Consider the following 21,432-nt stretch of genomic DNA (forward strand, 5'->3'; position numbering starts at 1 on the left):
AGGACTTATTTCATCAAACGGACTTTAACAGGCGTCAAGAGCATTAGGAATAATTCTGAATCAAAACACACCGAAATCGCTCTGGAGACAGCTCGGGATCGAATCAGCAGATAGATAACAGAGTGAAATTTGGAGAAAGTTTAAATCCTCCTAAAGTAGGGGATTTAGATTCCACATCTTTGAAACTGAATCTTTAAACGTGGGCTCTGAGACAACCACCCATATGACACTCTGGAGAGGACGAACCCATAAATAACATTCCAGTGACTTTGCAATATAGTTATCAGCTGTAAGCAAATATACAAGAATGTGCAGACTGTTTAAAGCAATCGTGCTCTGTTCTGTGCTGGAATTGACCGCGGTGTTAGGCTTTGTATTAAATGAAAATGCAAACGTAAACATAGGTACGGAATCTCTTTTGGAGACGCTGAGGAACATCCGAGACAATGAAGAGTTGGCAATAAAACCGGAAGATTTGCGAGCGCACATAGTCCAACAGACCCACGCACAGACGGACATCCACTCGCCGTCCGTGGGATTCATGATCGGGGTCTTCGAGCAGCTTCTTCAGGGCGACAAGATGGCGACCGTTCTAGGTCACACAGACGCACATACAACTCACAGGCTCCATCAGGCCGACACTGTTCGCAGCTTTAGTACCATACGTAAGTTTAACCACATTTAATTTTAACAAAAGTCTTTTTGTTAAATGTTTGATTTTTTTATTGTTATTTCAAAATCACTTCGAAATTTCTTAAATATTTTATTTGAATTATACTAATGATAATTTCAGCAGTAGGAATACAAATAGCCACGTAATTACTGTGGCCGCTTGTATAAAATAAATATATTACAAATCCAATTTTGGGTAAAACTGTCAAAGCAGTGTATTTACTTTTCTGTATGTCGGTTTCAACTTTGTAAACGAGGGCGGAATGGCGGGATTCAAAGCAATGCCTTCATCATTTTCTTGCATTTACTGTGTTTTTTTTCCTTTATTTTCCCTTAATTTAATTGTTACATTATTATTTCAGGTCTGGAAGACGAGAGCGTGGGTTTCAACATACCGCCACTCCCGAACCACGAAACTATCAGGTTGATGGAGTTGCGTTTCCTTGGCAACGGGTTCACAGAGAAACGTCGACGTATGACACTCAGGGTGCGCAAGAACAACAAACTAATTCATAAATACAAAATGTTCATGAAACGCGGGAAATCAAAGTTTGTTTTACCCGAAAGTGCGGCGTCTATAGTAGAAGATTACAAAGGAAACATGTCAGTTAAATTGGTGATACAAAACTTAAGAGACATGGCCAATTTGGAGCCCATTCTCGTGATTTACTCAAATGACAATGGCCTAATGAAATCTGCAATGAAATCTTTAACGCAAAACTCAAATGATGATACAAAGTTAAATACTGCGTCGTCAACCCACAGGCGATACAGAAGGTCAAGTTCAAGACAGGAGAAGAAACGTCGACGAAAACCTTGGCAGGGAAAGGTTGACAATGCTGAGGTGTGTAAATTAAATGACTTTAAGGTAAACTTCGATTTAATCGGCTGGGGACCTTGGATTATTCATCCAAAAAAGTTTAATGCGCGTGCGTGTTACGGACAGTGTCCAGAACCCATGGGTTCGGAATACACGCCAAACAATCACGTGATGTTACAAACTTTGATGCGTTTGAAACGCCCCCTTGCTGCGCCGGCACCTTGTTGCGTAGCAACTAAAATGCGCCCTCTAAGCATGTTATATTTAGAATATGACGACGTCGTCGTACGTCATCACGAGGACATGATAGCAGCCGAATGCGGGTGCAGATAATAGTTTCTATGCAAACACATTAACAAATCAAGTTGTGCAATGTTTTTTTTACTTACTTATTGCTTGTCAAAATATACATTTAAATGTATCAGTGTCATATAACATTATCATCTTTCATTGTGAAAAAACAAAACAAATCCGCGTGTCTGGTGTAATAACAGAAAAGCGCTGACCACATCCGACTTGTGACATGTATACATAAAACCTCATGTTCGCTAGTAACGTTTGTATACAACTATAGTTGGCAGGTCACGTAACAAGTGCTATCCATTGTATTGTTTTATATACTCATTCTGTGTAATAATTGCTTGCCATAATAAAATAAATTAAAAATAAGACTATTCAATTTTTATTTGTTTTTATTTCCCTTTTCTCCCAAAAAAAGAAAAGAGAAAGGGATATTAATTGGGGAATACAACGTGCATACATGTACAATGTAGATATCTATCACAAGCGGCACATCAATCAAGGGAAACGGTGTTATTATAAAGTATGAACATTGTTACATTGAGTTTGAAGTAATTATTTTACAGCTGTAGCTTGTTTTATTGGCTGAATACATGTAGAAGAAATTAAAACGAATATTAAGTTGAAGTAAAAAGGCCCTAAAGTGACACTAGACACATTTTCCGAGATAACACTCCTATTTGTATATTCTTAAATCGAATAGTACTCAATAATAACGAAATCGTTGTTCGAAAAATGTAATATGGGCTGTTGCAATACAAATCTCAAATCAAAATTCTGTTATAATATGAAATAACAAACAACAAAACAACAAACTAAATGAATGTTTCAATTAACTAAAGAACGAAAAAAAAATCAAATACGAAACAGCTAACATTGACATAAAGGAAATCTTCTTTACAGAATGGATGAGTAAGATTAACTGATTTTTTCCCTTATTTAATAAAGTATTATTTCTACAATTTTTGAAAAAAATAATTAGCTATTGGTGTAAATATCATACGCAGTTTGGCTGGTAAAAGTACGCGTGGAGTCCTCCACACACTTTTACCAGCCCAACTGCGTTCATATCCCCGATAATAACATTAATACCAAAATTCTCTCTTCAAAATTTTACACCACAACGTCCATTCCTTAAATGAACTGCCTTTCGGCAATTGCGAATATTTTCCGATGAACGAAAGATCTTAGAAATGTTTGGATCGCAAACTATCGCATAAAAATATACATGTAAATTGAATTTGGTCATAAGAATTACAATATAAACAAAATTCAATTGACATGTACATTTTTATACATTATATATAAACCAACATGTAAGAAAGTGAAAATTCATAATATGTGAAATGTATTGTTGTCATTAGTGTTTCAAGTTGACGTTGAAAAGTGATTTGAAATGATTGATCTTTCTCGCGTTGATAAACTGTTGACGGTAATGGTCGGACCATTCTATTTACAGTATGGGCAAGACAGAATAACTGAAAGGTTTTTTTAAATGCAATTAATTATTTTTCAAACAATTCTTGAATAAAAAATGAACTATTTAAATGTACGTAATGAATTGCGGGATTAATATCATTATCGGGGATATGAGCCCAGTTGTGCTGGTTAAAGTACGCATGGAATGCATCGGACTCCAAACTTTAACAAGCCCAAATGCGTTCATGTCACCGATAATGACACCGCACTACACACACTTTAACCAGCCCAGCTGCGTTCAGTTGGGCTGGTTAAAGTGTGTGGAGTACGATGTCATTATCGGGGATATGAACGAAGTTAGGCTGGTTAAAGTACGCGTTGAATGCATCGGATTTCACACACTTAAACAAGGCCAACTGCGTTCATATCACCGATAATGACATCGCACTACACACACTTTAACCAGCCCAACTGCGTTTAGTTGGGCTGGTTAAAGTGTGTGGAGTACGATGTCATTATCGGGGATATGAACGGAGTTAAGTTTTTTAAAGCACGCGTGAAATGCATCGGACTCCACACACTTTAACAAGGCCAACTGCGTTCATATCACCGATAATAACATCGCACTACACACACTTTAACCAGCCCAACTGCGTTCAATTGGGCTGGTTAAAGTGTGTGGAGTCCGATGTCTTTATCGGGAAATGAACGCAGTTGGGTTGGTTAAAGAACGCGTCGAATGCATCGGGCTCAACACACTTAAACCAGACCAACAGCGTGCATACCCCGTTTATGACATCAATCCCGCAATTCATTCCTAAAATATGGCAACAATAGACGGTAGCATTGTGTGACGTCATTTTGTTTACTTTGTGAAGTCGTTTGTCTACACTTTATTGCATAAAATACTGCGTAGCAACATTGCCTGAACTGGAATGGAAATGCTTTTTCGTGCTATATATCACTGTAGTTTCCAGATATTTCAAATTAATCCCTAGTATTCAGCCTGTATGACAGCCTGTGCTTTATTCACCAGTAAAACACTCACGAATATGTTTAGGAAATTGAGTGTTATACCGGTGGAAGGAGCAGTTTAAATTTTGGCTTCATGTTTTCGCATTTTTGCATCGAAAGAGCAAAGATAAGAAAAACGTGCCAAGTGGCGGGGTGAAAATGCGAAATAAGAATGCAGCGCATTTTCGCTGAACCAATTGGCGCGTTTCGCCCAGACGTACGGCTGTTTTTCACATTTTTGCAGCTAGAAAGGTCAAAACAAAATTGACAGAAATCAGCCACCATACAAAAAGATACATATAGTAATCAAATCGTGAAGGCTGGATCTTGACAAAAAATAGTGGTATTTTCACGCTTATATCACGAGGGCCGAACATGAAATGTATACAGTGCTCTTATCACCCCTATATCGAAAACAAGTAAAATGCATTTCTATTCTATTTGTTTTTGGATGTTATGGATGAGTTTGTAACGCACTTTTTATACAGCGTAGAAATGACGTCATATAATACTACCGCTAACTTTGATGTATTTTACGTTTATTATATGATCTTACAAACAACCTGTGGCCATGATTATTTTTAAATAATTCCAACAAGGCATTTCCTGGTGGTAAAGTGTTGTCTTCCAAAAAAGTATGTCAGGTGTCACTTTATCAGCTTTTGTCTCTGCACTACATACAAATAATTAATATTAAGAAGCTCCACATATATACACATCTAAACATATAAAATACCTTAAACCACTTTTATTTTTCAAACAACTTGACAATATTCTGACTTTCTGATAAGAAAAGCATAAGGATGTTTGCCTTTACCAAGAAACAAAATGAGATCAAAATGCCTTTTAAACTAACACATGATGTCATAACTGTTAAAAACGTAATTTGGAACTTATTTCGTGAAACGGACATATTTACAATGCATACATTAACTGATGTCGCAAAGGTTAATTTACATATTATAAATAAAACATTACTTGATTATATCTCTTATAATAGCAATTAAAAATAAAAGAAAACAGATTTGTTTTGTTTGTCTGTTTAAAAGTACTAGCATTACAAATTAGGACAGATATAATGAATCACACTGTCACTATCATGTACTCCCTATATGGCATAGAGTGGAAATAAAACAAATTACAAGTTACAAATGACAGCATTTTTCCAGCCTTAAAATCAAATTTACAAATGCATTGCTAAACTATCACTAAAAATACCCCATACATGAAAATTATATTCTATATGTATATTCCTTATATGTATTATAAAAAATAACCATATAAACTTATTATAGGAATTAGTTAAGTGTTACAAATTTCTTATTCCACTCCGTCTATTATGTTATTCATATTAAATTTTAGTGTTGCATCACATCAAAATAAAATATGTGAGAAAACAGCATTAAACATAATTATTAATTTCATAAAACTTTTTATTATAAAGATTGTTTCTATACAACACGACACAACAAAAATATATATAAAAAAAAACAAAAGCGAATCCCCTACAATTCAAGACCTTTTTTTTAAAATAAGCCCTTTCACAGTAACCCAATGCCTAGTAGAAACACCAACAGAATAACACCTTTATTCCAGCCATTTGCAATATTTCCAAAGGTCACTGCAGCAGTAAGTCTACATAAATCTGCAAGTTTATGCGCTCAGTATCTCAGTTACTAGTAAATCCATAATTGGCTTGAGCGTAAACATTTGTGACACAGTTCCTATACTTAAGTCACAAAACTTGGCCATGACTCTTGCACACTCAAGATCTCTTGAACTCAAAAAACACAGTAAATCCCAATAGCTTTAACTTCTCACTATAGACCACTATAAAAGCAGAGAGTTACATATCCTTGTATCCAGTATTGGTCACAGTGTCTCTTAATTACCAAAATTAGCACTGAAACATTTTGTGTAGCTTTAATTTCTCACTATAGAACACTATAAAAGCTGAGAGTTAGATATCCTTGTATCCAGTATTGTTCACAGTGTCTCTTAATTACCAAAATTAACACTGATACGTTTTGTATAGCTTCAATTTCTCCCTATAGAACACTATAAAAGCAGAGAGTTATATATCCTTGTATCCAGTATTGTTCACAGTGTCCCTTAATTACCCAAATTAGCACTGACACAGCATCTATCTCTCCAAATATTTTATGTGAAATGTCTTTATGTCCATATAAATGTGTATCTTAATACAATAATGTTATGCTGATAGCTGCATTTAAGTCTGATTAAACAATAATAATGTCAATCCCCAGTAAGTGTATCCAATACATACAGTATGTCAATTTATGTCTGAAACTATTATAATCACTTTGTCCTTTTCCCTTGAACTATTCACTTATCACCAAACTCCTCTTTGAGTAAATTAAAGTATGTTGAGGCATTGAAATCTTCATATAGTCTTATGTTGAGGCATTGAAATCTTCATAATCTTCATATAGTCTAACAGTTACATCTACATGTAGTCAAGTTCAACTGAGATAAGGTGTCACATTTGGCCACAATAATGTAGATATAGGTCTCAGCCTCATATCCTAATAATTACATCAACTCTGAAACCCAAGGAAAATACATGTCCAATATAATTCCAGGCATGTCAGAATGAAATATAGCGAGCCCAAAACAGGCTGCTTCCATTAGAGATGAGAGGAGCTCTCTCGAATCTCCGGCATTGGTGGATTAGGGCTCCTATCTGTATCTGGTGATTTTAACTATAGCATGGCACATGTTGGGCATTATCATAAACAATTAATGTTACGTTGATTAACATGCAAAATCGAAAAAAAAAAATGTAAATTTTCATTCCCCATTCAGTATATATGCATATCATTTACAGGAGAAGGAAACAGCAAAACAAGCATAAATTTGTTGAAGTTATTATCTTACATTTGTCTATGTCTCCAAAATATGAAATAATCTCTACTCATTTTTTGTTATCACTGTTTAATTGAATCCACATTTACACTTTTAGTGTAACAAATGTGTTGCACAGTCCTACTCAGCATCTTTTTTAAGATGTTTCTTTGTCGAAATATGACTTTCAGAGATTGAGAGAGCAGGATAAAAAGTGATGAAGACCCGTGTGGTGATGGCTGACACCTTATCTGGCATACAGTATACGAATCAATGATAATAAATGTACAAATGTCAGCTTAGTAAGAATGAAAAAATAACATAAGAAAATACAGGTCATACATTGTTTGCTTGTTATAACAATCACTACAGAATGTAAATTTTGTCATCTTCTTAACACAATCAAACAAAAGTCTAACACCCTTGCAGCTGGTCATTAAACCATAAAATATTACACAAAATAAGAATAACAACAGCAATAACAACAAATCATTTAGACAGTCTGTCTAAATCCAAATATGAATGCCTCTTTAAAAAAATACATTGTAATAAACATCATGAAGCTCAAGTACTGTGAGGTCAACTCAGTTTGAGTTTGGAACGTTGCAGTATTCCAATTGCATATTTCTTTTATGTCAGCTTGGTGACTGACATATTCACACAATACTTGAACAGCACAAGCATTGATTTGAACTCTCCTACCTCCCTTTTCTGTCCAACAACCTACAGGGTGTTTATAGTTAGGAAAACTGTCTGCTGATGAACAATTGTTAATACATTTCATGTAATTATTACTACAATAGACTCATATGTAAACTGGGCTTATTCTGTTATAAAGATTGTTAACTGATAACAACCTCCATATGATTATTATTAATGACTTGACCATAGTAGGTAATCATATGGTTTTCACTACCATAACTACCCTTTTAAATAAAGTGTGTGACAAATAAAGCCAAGAAAAGTCAATCAGTCCATATAAAAACGGTTATCACACAAGTAAGAACAATATAACAAGGTTAGACACCATGTTATATATAATTTATAATAAAACTCAATTTGCCATTTTTGTAAGACAACATATTTTAAATGATTATTGGGACCCTATAAACACCCTGAGGCTCTGATTCACATAAGGATTTAGAGAAGCACATATATTACTCCTCTCGGTGTATACACGTGTACATGTATATCGAACTATGAAACGGCATCGATATTTTCCGCTCACTACCGAAATCAACCATCCCCATGTATATGTACATGTGTATGAAGTGATCTGTGCACGAGTTGCACACGTTCACCTCTCTTTGGTAACGCATCTATCTCCACATGTAGCAACATGTAAGTTAATTTAGCGTCCTCTCATCCTTCAGCCAATCACGTTGACATCTCTTGGAGGTGGCCCTGCTGTGAATGTGTATGGATGTTGCTGTTGTTGTTGCTGTGGTTGATGCTGTTGTTGTTGTTGCTGTGGTCGGTATTGTGGTTGTTGTTGTTGCTGATTGAGGTGTTGATGCTCCTGCGGATCACCTCGGGCAAACAGTTTCTGCAATGGGACAGGAAAGCATTCAATACATGTTACAACAAAAGCACTGCCAGCAGATTTCAACGCTTACCCATTTATATCAGTTCTCTTAGTGATATAATAGTAACAGTCATCGAAATTAGTCTTTTGGATAAACAAGCCCACATTCATATACTAATGCTTGGCATTACGTTTTTGAACAAGCAAGAAGTTGAGCAAGCCCGAAAAGCATTTTTCCAGTGTATGCCTTGCGGGCTTGTGCTAATTTCGACCACTGTAGTCAACTCAATATATATCCACAAGGGTGAAGTAAATAGCTGTACATGATTGTTATAATTATTACTGCCGTGTACATGTGTATCAAGTTTCATGTCACTATTGTGAATGGCCTCAAATCTATGCATTTGCACACCAAAAAAGGCATTGATATTCCAATATCTTCCAAAACTAGCAAGGCTGGTACATATTGTTTTTAAACAATTCAGTCCTGGCATATTGCGTTTACTTTGTTATTAAAATGAAACTTGAGACTTAAGTACAATGAACCAGTAAGTACTTTTCCCCTTTATTATATCAGGAAGTGTTTCATTACTATTCAACTTAGGCATAACTTAAATCTTATCTACAATACAAACAAGCAACTGTTTTCCTCTAAAGATAACATGGGCTTATTTAAGAAGTAAAATTTTATAGAATTAAAACCAGGAAGTACAGACCTCAGATCCGCTGAAGTTAAAAGCCCCATCTGAAAATAAATCAAAAGTAAACATCAAAATTGTAAAGTTAATTTTATAAGAGTACTTTCACTTAACATTAAAATTAAGAATACAGTAAAAGAAGAAAGGAAGACATGAGTTATTATATTTTCTTTGTAAACTTGACGGTGATTAATAAGATCACATGAAACTGAGAAATGCAGTCATCTGACACATGAGGACACTTGATCAACTGTCTGGAACAGTCATATCAAATCATGTGAATAGTCATTACTGTTTTTAAGGATGTAACAGTCACAAAAATGAATTTGTGTGGAACCTATTTCACATTTCACATTTTCACATCAGCTTTGAAAATCATTGTTGAAATATGAAATGCAACATTTGCTTATTTATTTTTTTATGATTTTATACATACAATTTACTCTATACGTGGGTTTTTAAAAAAATAAGAGGGAAAGTGCAAGTATTTCCTTAAGCATAATTAGATGCGCTTACACTTCTCTGATATGTAATAAGAATAAAGCTTCTGTATGCCTCAAAAAATATATTCATAGATCTGTTTATAAGTGAAACAGATAACACCATGGGTGCTGCAGTCACAAGAAACTATATATAAATCTAAGGGTTGATTGCATTTTATGCTGTATGAATGCAGTAAGGCATGCAAGCAAATTCCATAAAACGTTCATACAGCATAAATAAAAAAAAAAAAGGGAAAAAATGTGATCAGTACTTCATTCAAATTTTATAAATGTTCATTAAGAAAGATTAAAAATTTAGCAGTATCTTCTGCAATTGAGTATTTGTCCCTAAAGCAATGAAACTGACAACATACATTGGTAAAAAATAAAAAATAGCTGATACTTGTTATATTGTATATCATTTGTAAAATGACGTCTCACTACCATAATCCAATCGAAGCGCAATATTGAACTAACATTTATGTCATATCTCATTGCATGTTATACTATTTTTATGTTGAGGTTCATCTATACAAAAAACTTGGCGAATGTAAATATATATATATATACATATATGACAATTGACAAGTTGACAGTATATTTCTCACTTGAGTCATAATTACTATAAAACCTATGTCTCTCACTTAACCATAGGTGTTCATGTACATACTAGGCTGAGGGCTTTGTATGTATCCACAGATCTCACACACTGTCCGCCTCGGGTAGTTGATGTAAGTGCACTGTTTACACGACCAGGCGCCCTGCATGTGCTCCATCTTGGGCTCATCCCGGGTGACAGGCATTTGCAACACCGGGTCACGGGCTTGGGTGTATTGTGAGTCTGTGTGAGGGACAAGAAGTAGAATCAATCATTAAAAAGCAATGAATGATATAATAAAATACACATTCCACATAAACAGACTTTATATTGTGGAACTCCAGTAATCAGTTGGCGGATGTTTCAAAATTCATGTATTACATTACAACCAAAAGACAGGAATTTCTTTTGTGTTTTAATTTGGTTTTAATTTAAAATACTTTTAATGCATTCCATATCACTTTCTATAACACTTTATATAACCCTTTTATGGTAACCTTGAATCAATAACAATCATAACTTACGTTGCACAGGGGGGGCTCTAAGACCCTGTGTCTGCGGACTCACTATGTACTGTTGTGGGTGGGGGTGCACAATGGGTGGGTTTCGCACCTCTTGCCCAAACAAGGTCTCTGACCTCTGTGTTGCCCGTGGAAACGGCTCCAATCTGTAATCCACTGGCATTGCTCCATACTGGGGTGAAGGAGGGACCTGATGTCGCAACATTTCCTGCACACGAAGAAAATATGACAATCCTTCAAATTTATTTTTGACAAAGTATGATTTTCAGTTGATATAAGTCTTTTAAAACAAACACCATTTCTTTTCCACCATTTGCCTAATCAATATGAAGGAGGTGACCGTAGATTATTCAAATACTATGTAGTGCACAATGAACTAGTTATACTGGTAGATCTGTATCAAATTTTATTTGAAGTAAATTATAGGGTTTATAATTTAAAATAATTTGCAGGGGTGAATCCAAGGTTAAATCATCAACAACTATCAATAATTGTTTTCATTAAAATTATAAAGTTTTAAATTAAAGTTTTTATAAGGAACTGTATTATTTCTTGTATTTTAATGAGATGGTAGGAAATAAAAGGGGCAGAACTACAGCATCTCTTCTGTTCATTACATACCCTCAGTGTGTCATTGTCTCGTCTTAGTTTCTCATTCTCATCCTTAAGGTTCCTTTCTGAGTCCTCTGACTGAAAATATTAAGGTAAAAGTATGGAATATAAAACATACAACAAAATATTACATGTATACTTTCTCATAAAATTAGATAATGTTGCTACATCTCTAAAACTAAATACCTTTTAGCCCAATTGTGGCTATGTATCAGAAACTGATAACAATCATTTCTTTCATGTTTTTCCATGAAATATCTGTTTTTATATTTTCACTTCTCTTATAGCTTTTGGTTCTTGTATTATTTAATCTTGTATGCTGGGCTGAAAAATCACCAGAAATGACTTCACAATGTATGTTTCACACTTGATTTTCCTCTTCATTAAAACATTAATTAAATTGTCATTTTTCTCAAATATTTACAGAATGGAAACATAACATTTGATGAATTTCAGTGTAAGATCAAATTTATTTCACTATTGACCACAGAAAATTATATTTACAATCCTGCCACTTGAGAAAAGTTTGCTTTTTTTGTGATCACTGTGAATTATGAAATATGGATTTTACTCTAAAGTTCAACAAAGTTCCACAATATAATGTAAAAAACCCACTCCTAACATACTCTAAGTATAGAGATGAAGGGATGGCATCTACAGTTCAAATATATCATACACAACCTTAACTATTCAATGTGTTCAATACCATTTCATTCTAAAAAATAACAGAACAACAGTATCTTAAATAGAACAAATTATTATATTTTCCGATGGTATCAAATATTATTTTCGTTTTTAGATGATCCTTAAAAAAAAACATGAATTCTCACTTTGACTTGAAGGGCAGTGTTTTTCTGTTCCAATTGTCGCAGACGTTTCTTCAGGCTCTCACATTTAGTACGAAACTCCTGCATCAATGCCTGTGCTTTGGCGCGATCCTGCCTCTCCCGGTCGAAATCCTCCTGGAAAACAAGCACCTGCTGACGCAGTACGGTGAGTTCTGTCTCGTAGTCGTGGCTTCCAGGAGGCTGGACAGAGGCAGAAGTGGCTGTAACTATTGGCCTTTGCTGAAAATGGAGAGAGTAAAATGAAGATTTAAGTTAACATTAAACATAATGACTAAAGGTTGTTGGTTTTTATTATATCATATTAAAAATTTACTTGAATGGTTTTAAATGACTAATTCAAATGTATACAACATTTAATTAGTCCTTTATATAACAGTTCATTTTAAAATTTTATTAACTGCTCTTCAATAATAACAACTAGATGATTACTTTTTCAAAGTACTAGTGTGCATGGTAAACAATATATCTAGTCATTTGACAAGGTAACAATCAAGAAGTACCCTTAGTTCAGTATCTAGTGCCTGGTTTTGTCGTCGTAGACTGGTAATTGTGTCTGTCAGTTCTGTAACCTGGGCCTGAAAGCATTCCACCCGGTTGTTTACTGACTGTAGTTGGAGAAGAACTTCCTCCTTTGCATTCTTAAATCAAAGGGTCAGTTTTTGTTAGTCATATTAAAGAAGAAGGATTCAATTATAATAAATCTTTACCAATTCATTCAGAATGAATGTATGTTATAAAATCTGCAGATAAAATAAGGAGTACATAAAGCAAATTACAGATTTTACATTTAGTAAAACAAGCTCTTGGGAAGTAATGCTTGTTTGTAAAATGAGAAAAAAACTTATATCTGGTGATGTACTTATACCATGCACCACAGTATCAGGCCTTTCTAGTTGATAACTACAATCACGAAAATACACAGCTTAATCTTTCAATATACAATAAGGTACATGTTAACAAGTGTCAGATATGGTAAACACACGCATGTTAAACTACATGCACATGTTTCTCATGTACAATTCACATGACAGATGTCCCAGTTTAATTCCGGACACTAAATTAACTAATATTCAACACACCTCCTCCTCTTCTCTGTTTTTCTTTGCTGTCATCAGCATCTTCTCGTAGTCACGTATTTTTGTGTCCTCTGCTAGTTGCAGATCGACTTTTTCCCGCTCCAAGCGGTCACGCTCCTGTTCCAAGCCTTTGATCTTGGAATCAAAGTGAGTCTGCAGCTTGTTCCATTCATTCGACCACCTACAATTTTTTGATTTTGTTATAACAGGTGTTATTCTTTATTATTTAAATATAATTCTTTTGCAATTCTTGGTCAAATCTAATTCTTCTGGGCTCGGGTCCCTGATGTTTCAGTTGTTCTAGTAAAGCTAAGAGGCAATGTCACATAGTGAAATTCCAGTAATAAAAAAAAACTATTTTTACAATTAACATATCTATTTTTATTTTATATACATTTTTGAAACAATATTAAATTGACTGAAGCAGCAAGCAGTCGTTTATTTTTGTCCAACAAAAAGTAACAATATTGACTCCTACAACTATTGTTTCCACCTACCTTTGGTTAGCCTCTAGTAGCTGTTGGTTGGTCTGTTTGAGGGCTGCAAAGTCGTCCGGATTAGATGTGTGCTGCTTCATTTCGCTCTGTACAGGGAGATTATGTTCCATATTTAGTGTTTGATATGCTTTATTGACAAAAAAACAGTTTTTAATTCTACTAAAGTATTTCACTACCCTGCCTTAATAAAATTTAGACCTGTGTAGGGTTTGGTCTTAAAAAGCTTTTAATTATTTTTTTAAACAGTAACACTTTTCACTTCATTGTTATGTTTTGTATGTATGAAGAACTGTTTCATATGTCAATACAAAGCAATAATGTGCTATCAATTTATTTTGGACTGAAACATTACACAACATCTTGTAACTTACAATATTATGAAGTCATCCAAAAAATGTTTTAAAGTTTATATATGTATATAACTAATAATCAATCTAATATGAAATACACATGTACCTCTGTTATTTGAAGTGTATATTTTAATTCCTATCTGTGTTTGCTATTTTATGCAGGGTTAGCATTTTGTATTCATATTGCAGGTTTATATAGCAGCTTAAGTAGTAAACTCCATTAAGAGTCGGTTTTACTCCTGACCTAATTTTCTAATTATAGTTACTTGTAAACTTGACTGGGTTTCCCGCTTGTTCTTGTTTCAGATATGCAATCGGTTTATCTTCATAAACAACATTAATATATATATCAAATTACTGTTGACTTTGGTATTTACTACAGATAAATCAGAACTGGAATTATTCAGTTTCAAATTGATTTAACTACAACAGAATAATGAGAATACATGTAGTAATCAAATACTACGCAGTGTAATATGAACTAGATTATACTGGAAGATCTGTAATATTTTATTTGAAGTGAAATTATAGGGTTTATAATTTCAAAATAGTTTGCAGTGATTTGATTTGATTTGCGCCCCTCCCTCTAAACAAAAGGAGGGGTAAAATCAACAATAACTATCAATAATTGTTTTCATTAAAATTTAGGAGTTTCATTATATTAATATCAAAATCCAAACCCTCTCATAATGGCTTAAAATTAATGAAAGTGGTCAAAATAAGTACTAGTAATATTCTTTCCAGGCTTTAATTCAACTTCACAATTTTGTTTACTATTGGTCATTATGAAACTTCATTACCTATGTATGTTCATCATTTCAAAGTAAAACAAAATTGGATTTGATGTTCATTTCCAATAATTGAAAATTTAAAAGCTGTTTGAATAAAGGTATCCCAACAATCAAAATAACAGATTTTGTGAAAAATTAAGGCTGTCCTATGACTCACTTTTAATTGTCTTTCTAAGCAGTATTTTTTAAGCTGGCATAAAAAGACACAATTTTACATTAAATCATGTAAGAAAGCACTTTTGTCCAATATGAGCCAAATGTTTCATATTCGAACAATGGAAATAGTTTTAACTGTCATGTTTCTACTGTTGAAATGCACAACTGGTAAAATAATACATACCCCAAGTATATATTGGGACCCCCATGCTGGTACTCAGTAAATTTGCAATGCATTATAACGTGAATTGACTGATTTGCAAGCGAAATAACACTGATTTCTAGTTTTTCATGACCCCTTTATATGTAAAGGAAGATCCACTTGTGTACTAAACACTAAACATATAATTTTTTATGTGTCTTAAAGATAAAAAAAACTGGCTGATCGTAACCACTATGTATTCAATAAAGTGATCAAATCTGGGGTAGGGGTACACACAATGCAGTAAAAATGTAAAAAAATGTTTAACTATGGTAGATCCAGAATGTACCGGGTATAGCAAGTTTTTAAAATCTTTCATCTACAAAACCTATAAAGATGGAAAAAAGCCAAAGACCTGAGACGGTAAAAACATGTTTTGATTCACTGTTATATGTTAGAAAACACAAAAAAGAACATGCCTGACACTAAGTGGTTACTCTTCAACTGGTTTTATTTGCCCTATAGCAGAGCTTATTGATTTCTTTCATTATGAATACAAATGTCAGAACTTGGACTAATTCATGCAATGTTTGTCTTTACATTTGAAACAAAATTACCCAACATACCTCTACCTGCGGTTGTTGCTGGACATGAACCCAGCCCCCTTGGGACGGGCTGGGGCTCTCCGACTGACCCCTAGCCCCACTGCCTGATGACTGTAACTCGTATTTCTCTCTCTCTAGTGTCCGAACACGCTCTAGGAGTCTATGGTTGTCATCTTTAAGTTGTCGCTTGGATTCCCTTTACAAAGATGTGTTAGTGTCTGTTAGCAATTATTCTTTTTCATTCATCAGACCCGTTATCATTTGGATTACAGCCCTATTGTCTTAATGAGTTAGAAAGATGTTAAAAAAATGTACATCATCATAATCATCATCATCATCATCATTATCATAATCATCATCATCATCATCATTATCATCATTGCCCCCACCACCATAATCATCATCATCATCATCATCATCATCATCATCATCATCATCATCATCATCTTCATCATCATCATCTTCATCATCATCATCATCATCATCATCATCATCATCATCATCATCATCATCATCATCATCATCATCATCATCATCATAATCATCATCATCATCACCACCACCACTATCCCTATCATAATCATCATCATCATCATCATCATCATCATCATCATCATCATCATCATCATCATCATCATCATCATCATCATCATCATCCCCACCATCATCATCACTTTACTATTTATATATATGGTGCCTCACAGTCTGTAACCCCTTAATATTGTAAACATGGAAAATTTATACAAGGAAGTTTATTTTTCAATCAACACTTAAATCTATGCACGTACAATTTATGGCTATAAATAAAATATGAGGTTTTCTGGAAGTTTGGAGGAATTTCAACATGAAAAGAATATAAATTGATGTTATTTTTTTTTTATAATATATAAAAAAGATTCAGTGCTATTTACAATGATTTTCTTCCATCAATGTTGATTGCAATGAACCTAAGGTGTACAGATTTTCAAACATTTTCAACAATATTTTCTCTTTTTATGGTAAGATTCCACAACCTTCCTGAACAACCCTTATACTTACTCTGAGTCCTTGTTTTTCCTTATAAGGACGTTGAACTTTTCCATAAGAACTGAGTTTACTCTCTGAAAGAATGCTTTTAACTGTTAACTTTGAAAATATACAATATACTTGTAAGGTTCCAATGTCAAAAGAATAGGGTAAGTAGTACAGATTTTGTTTATGGAATTTGCTTAGAAGAAAGCCCATCTACTCAGTACAGTAAAATTGGCCCAATGTGGAAAGGCCCCATTTTTTATATTAAACTCCAGATGAGAACACTTTTGGGTCATAATGGCCAATAAACATGATCCCATTTCCAACATGATGGAAATTAAATTTAAATTTACCTTGCGAATCTACAACTATAAAACTAGGCAATATAATAGTGATTCTATCTTATTCATATGCATATTCATGCAATGTATAGACAACAAGAGCTGTTGTAGGACAGCGTGCTCACTCAACTGTCTTAGAAATGAATGCATTAATGATGTGTTATGTTGCCTGTTAAAAACGATCAAGTAAAAACAGTCAATCAACGGCCATCATTATTATCATATGTATTTAAGTTAATAATTTAATATGGAGTTACATTACCTTATAGTGTGATGGCCTTTTAATGAACATTATTTGATATCGGAGTAAAAACCTCAAGGTGCCCTAAAACTTTAACCAAATTTAACCAAACCAAACATCGTCCACCAAGGCCCATTTTTGTCTTTTGGATAACATGGAGTTATGTTACCTAATTGTATGATGGCCATCAACAATTGTGTGTGAAGTATGAAGACCAGTGAATAAAACAGTAAAGGAGTTATTAGTGAAAATCCCAACTTGCGCTTAAACTTTAACGTCGATGAAGGGCCATAATTAGTGTAAAGATAATATGGAATTATGTAACCTAATTGTGCAATGTCCTTGGATGACTGTATAAAGTTCATTGAATGGACGGTATTCTTATTCTTCGAAAAGTCAAGCTAAAAATCTGATGAAAATTATTGAACCTTACTCAACGCCCATTTCATTTTTTGTATAAACTCCATTCTTAAGTAATAATGGAACTAAAAACGATTTCTTTATGTTTACTTTTCTCATTGATTAATCAATAAACAACAGTTAACATTAAACCACAGTGAGGAAGTTGACAGTGAACAGGAATGACATTATTAACATTGGGCCGAGTGTTCAGAACTTTTTTAGAGTAAACATCAAAACATTCACAGATACACTTATGATCTGCAGTATTTCTAACCAGATTTAAAACAACTGTTAAAGGTTAACAAATATGTTGCTTATCACGTTGTGAACTTTAACCATGTAAGTTCTGAACAATCGGTCTATAGATACTTAACTTAAGATGACCATAAAATTTGTAAATATCAATATTAAACATATGGAAATATGTTATACCAAACATGCTTTTTGAACCCTTGTTAAGTGGAAGGCACTTGGGATTTTTTTAATGAACTAGAGCTGTCAACGAATATCCCCACATGCTGTCTGGTACTCAGGAACAGTAAACTATTTCTTTGAAAAGGGGTCATAACTCAGTCGAATATCAGTGGTTTGTAACCAAAGTTTAACTTAACCTGTATGTTATGGTGTTTAACATGATTTCATTGTGTAACAAATACTTTTAAATCTGCTAATATTTTTATGGATTTGGATAACACATTTTTCTCTATTTCTAAGTTGAAAAAGGGGCCATAACTCTGTCAAAATGAGTGGTTAGTAACAAAGTCAAACTTGACCAGTATGTTATGTGGAAGAACATGTGTAGAATTTTTTTATGTTGACCCTTTCATGAATTATGATCCAGACAAGACAGACAGGCCGACCAACTGACTGACCGACCAGCCCATTATTGTATACTCACCCTAACTTTGAATTGTAAGGGTGTAACAATTTAAAAGATTAAGCGGGAACTCAAAAAGTACAAATCTTACAGACATATTTCGCTGTGCATTAAGAACAGAATGTTGCCATGAAGATCTATGAGCTTTATGATAGAGTATCTAGCTGTTGGCTCGTGATTGATGGTAATTGTAAGCAATGAAGCCCCTTTGAATGTCCGTTTCAAAAAGCCACTTCATGCATTGACAGGTATATTCAGATAGTGCCAATCATGATTTACCTATGATGACAGACATATTTAAATATATCGTTGTGTATTGTCTTTTGACTTAATGCGTTTGTCCCTCCAATCATAACGTGATAGGCCAGCAAAATCAAACTCTAAGTGTTGAAAGTTTACATAGAACTGATGCAAAAGCTGTAATGTTTGAAGGTTCTCAGTTCTACAGCACAGAAAGTAAGTACGGTATGTCTTAAATATGTTCCATGCTTGTCAAAGTTTTATTTTCCTAAGTGAGTGTTAAAATTGCATAATTTATAAAATAAGTGTTACACTCATTAATAATAGATAGTATAGAAATTTTCAAGGCTTGGTGGTGAATAATTCATGTTAATATTTCAATGTATTATAACATTTAATTGTACACTGACGAAAAAAATGACATATTTTTTTCTATGAGTTTACAAAGGTCCACTGGCAAATTGACTGCATTTTGGCTTGTTGTGACATGAGAGCCTTTTCAGACATAACAAGATATCAGCAAAATTAAAGACTAGAAGAGCTGGGAAAAATACCCAAGCACTATTGGAAAAAACCCTTCGTTCTCGACATTCCCAGCATAAAGAATGGATACACGAGAGAAAACTTTCCAAGGTTTTAACCAGTACTGAGTACTCAAAATTTCGCAGAACTACCCTCATAATGCTAATAGTCAGGCAAAGGAGCTAGGGTACCAATTTTTAATATGTTTTTGTATGACACACATAACAAATGCTCTACTTCTGAGCTATTGAATCAATTTTGAGTTTATATGCAATAGTTTGGAACTACAATGTAAGAGACAACAAGAGGAGGTGTAACTGTACCTTGTACTGTTTAAGGCGTTCCATTTGCTTCTGTACATTGCTCATTAACATCATGACATTAACAGAGTCTGGGCTGCCCTCGTCAAGTTGCCGGAGAGATTGGGTGATCCTCTCAATATCTTCATCCTCGTTTGATATTTGACTCTAGAAGTGCACAATTATTATTTATTATTAGAAAAAGGGTTAAGCTTAATTGAGTACCAATATTCATTCAACCTTCTTTAATAGTTAGAGGGTTAGTAAAGTAGTAACAATTATTATATAATTTATTATATCAGGGAGCAGATTAAACAAAACTCCTAGTCAAGTTCTATACTTTAATAATGCAACAAACCAGAAAATGGAGATTTATTTTTAATAAGAAATTGTCACTAAATAGTTAAGAACTTATGATACATACCTGTGTCATTTTTGGAGGCATTTCATGGCTAAATGTCATAAGATCCTGGCGAGAAGAAAGACGAGCCCCAGAAAGGTCATTACTGGATACATTATGGAACCCTAGCCCTGTTATGGAACTAGAACTATCAGGCTGTGAATCCTCTGGAGGCATGCTCTCCTGCATACCGACCGAGTCACGAAATGGTAGCCGAACATTGTTAAAGTCATTTGATTGAAAAGATCCATGTATCAACTTTGAACCTCCGCTAGACTTTGAAGGCTCAGTATTGACTACATCAAAAAGGTCCTGCGTAGTGACTTTCCTGTCACTTTGGCGTAATATATCCTCAGAGATTGCTCCAGTGTATTCAGTGCTCTCAATTGGTTTACGCATATTCTGTGTGTTTGTTCCTTTGAGTTCACCTCGTTGAGTCCATTGTGCAAGGTCATGTCCATTGTTCGGGCCAAGGTCGTTTCCAGGTGTAGGGGATTCACTTTTGTGGGGCTAAATGGAACAAGGGACAAACATGTGATTATAGAACGATACATGACATTTATTATTTATATTCAAATAAACAAATCCTTTATTAGATAAAATTATCGTCATGCAGATTATTTAAAATCAATATCTGCTGATTGATAAGATATAATTGAGAAATAACTGATAAAAGAGATATTCAAGGAGACACGTAATTTAACATTGCATCAGAAGCCAAAATTAGGAATCGCATAATGCAGCTTCAACTGTCATTATGGTATTTGGTGGTCACTCCTCTTACTGATAAATAACTGATCACATTAGTAATATTGGTCCTTGAAACAAATGCAGTGGTCATGACTGTTTATGTGAAAGCAAGCATTTGACACTTAAGCCTGACATTTTTTTATTTCACAGTCAAAAATAATAGGATAGAAAGCTCAGTATCATTTAAACACGTGCATATTGCACTGAACCTGTCTCTACGTTGCCTGGGTACATTTACACTACTTAACAAAGAAACTACAAGAAATTTTCAAAAATTTATCCAAAACAGAGAGAAATAAAATATTGGCCAGCAAAATGTATGTGATGGTTATAAAAAATAAGAGCAGCAGTCTGAGCT

General features: G+C 34.0%; 2 protein-coding genes across 9 annotated transcripts in view; one reads left to right on the forward strand and one right to left on the reverse strand.

The window, feature by feature from the left end:
* The first annotated feature begins 307 nt into the window (after positions 1–307).
* Positions 308–2,153, forward strand: LOC128214842 (nodal homolog 4-A-like). The gene is made up of 2 exons (XM_052921523.1): positions 308–665; positions 1,035–2,153. The coding sequence occupies exons 1-2, from the start codon at positions 308–310 to the stop codon at positions 1,823–1,825; spliced, it is 1,149 nt and encodes a 382-aa protein (XP_052777483.1). The 3' UTR covers positions 1,826–2,153.
* Positions 2,154–2,166: 13 nt separating this feature from the next.
* The window catches only part of LOC128207043 (TNFAIP3-interacting protein 1-like), a 32,143-nt gene continuing 12,877 nt past the window's right edge, over positions 2,167–21,432 (reverse strand). For all 8 annotated transcript variants that reach the window (XM_052909866.1, XM_052909869.1, XM_052909867.1 and 5 more), the window contains 13 exons: positions 20,349–20,834; positions 19,949–20,092; positions 17,030–17,091; positions 16,013–16,187; positions 13,948–14,033; positions 13,454–13,631; positions 12,875–13,012; positions 12,357–12,593; positions 11,536–11,604; positions 10,918–11,122; positions 10,466–10,636; positions 9,332–9,360; positions 2,167–8,636 (listed from right to left, as the gene is read on the reverse strand). In XM_052909866.1, the coding sequence (XP_052765826.1) occupies positions 8,460–8,636; positions 9,332–9,360; positions 10,466–10,636; positions 10,918–11,122; positions 11,536–11,604; positions 12,357–12,593; positions 12,875–13,012; positions 13,454–13,631; positions 13,948–14,033; positions 16,013–16,187; positions 17,030–17,091; positions 19,949–20,092; positions 20,349–20,834 (2,157 nt within the window). In that variant the 3' untranslated portion in view covers positions 2,167–8,459. The remainder of the gene's footprint in view (positions 8,637–9,331; positions 9,361–10,465; positions 10,637–10,917; positions 11,123–11,535; positions 11,605–12,356; positions 12,594–12,874; positions 13,013–13,453; positions 13,632–13,947; positions 14,034–16,012; positions 16,188–17,029; positions 17,092–19,948; positions 20,093–20,348; positions 20,835–21,432) is intronic.

The sequence above is a fragment of the Mya arenaria genome, chromosome 2 (assembly GCF_026914265.1).
Source record: "Mya arenaria isolate MELC-2E11 chromosome 2, ASM2691426v1".
NCBI classification, from domain to species: domain Eukaryota; kingdom Metazoa; phylum Mollusca; class Bivalvia; order Myida; family Myidae; genus Mya; species Mya arenaria.

Bases quoted from the DNA above. Each gene is read 5' to 3' on its own strand.
- LOC128214842 (XM_052921523.1), top strand. From the start codon at position 308: ATGTGCAGACTGTTTAAAGCAATCGTGCTCTGTTCTGTGCTGGAATTG. The intron at 666-1,034 runs GTAAGTTTAACC...TTATTATTTCAG, and splicing joins TCGCAGCTTTAGTACCATAC to GTCTGGAAGACGAGAGCGTG.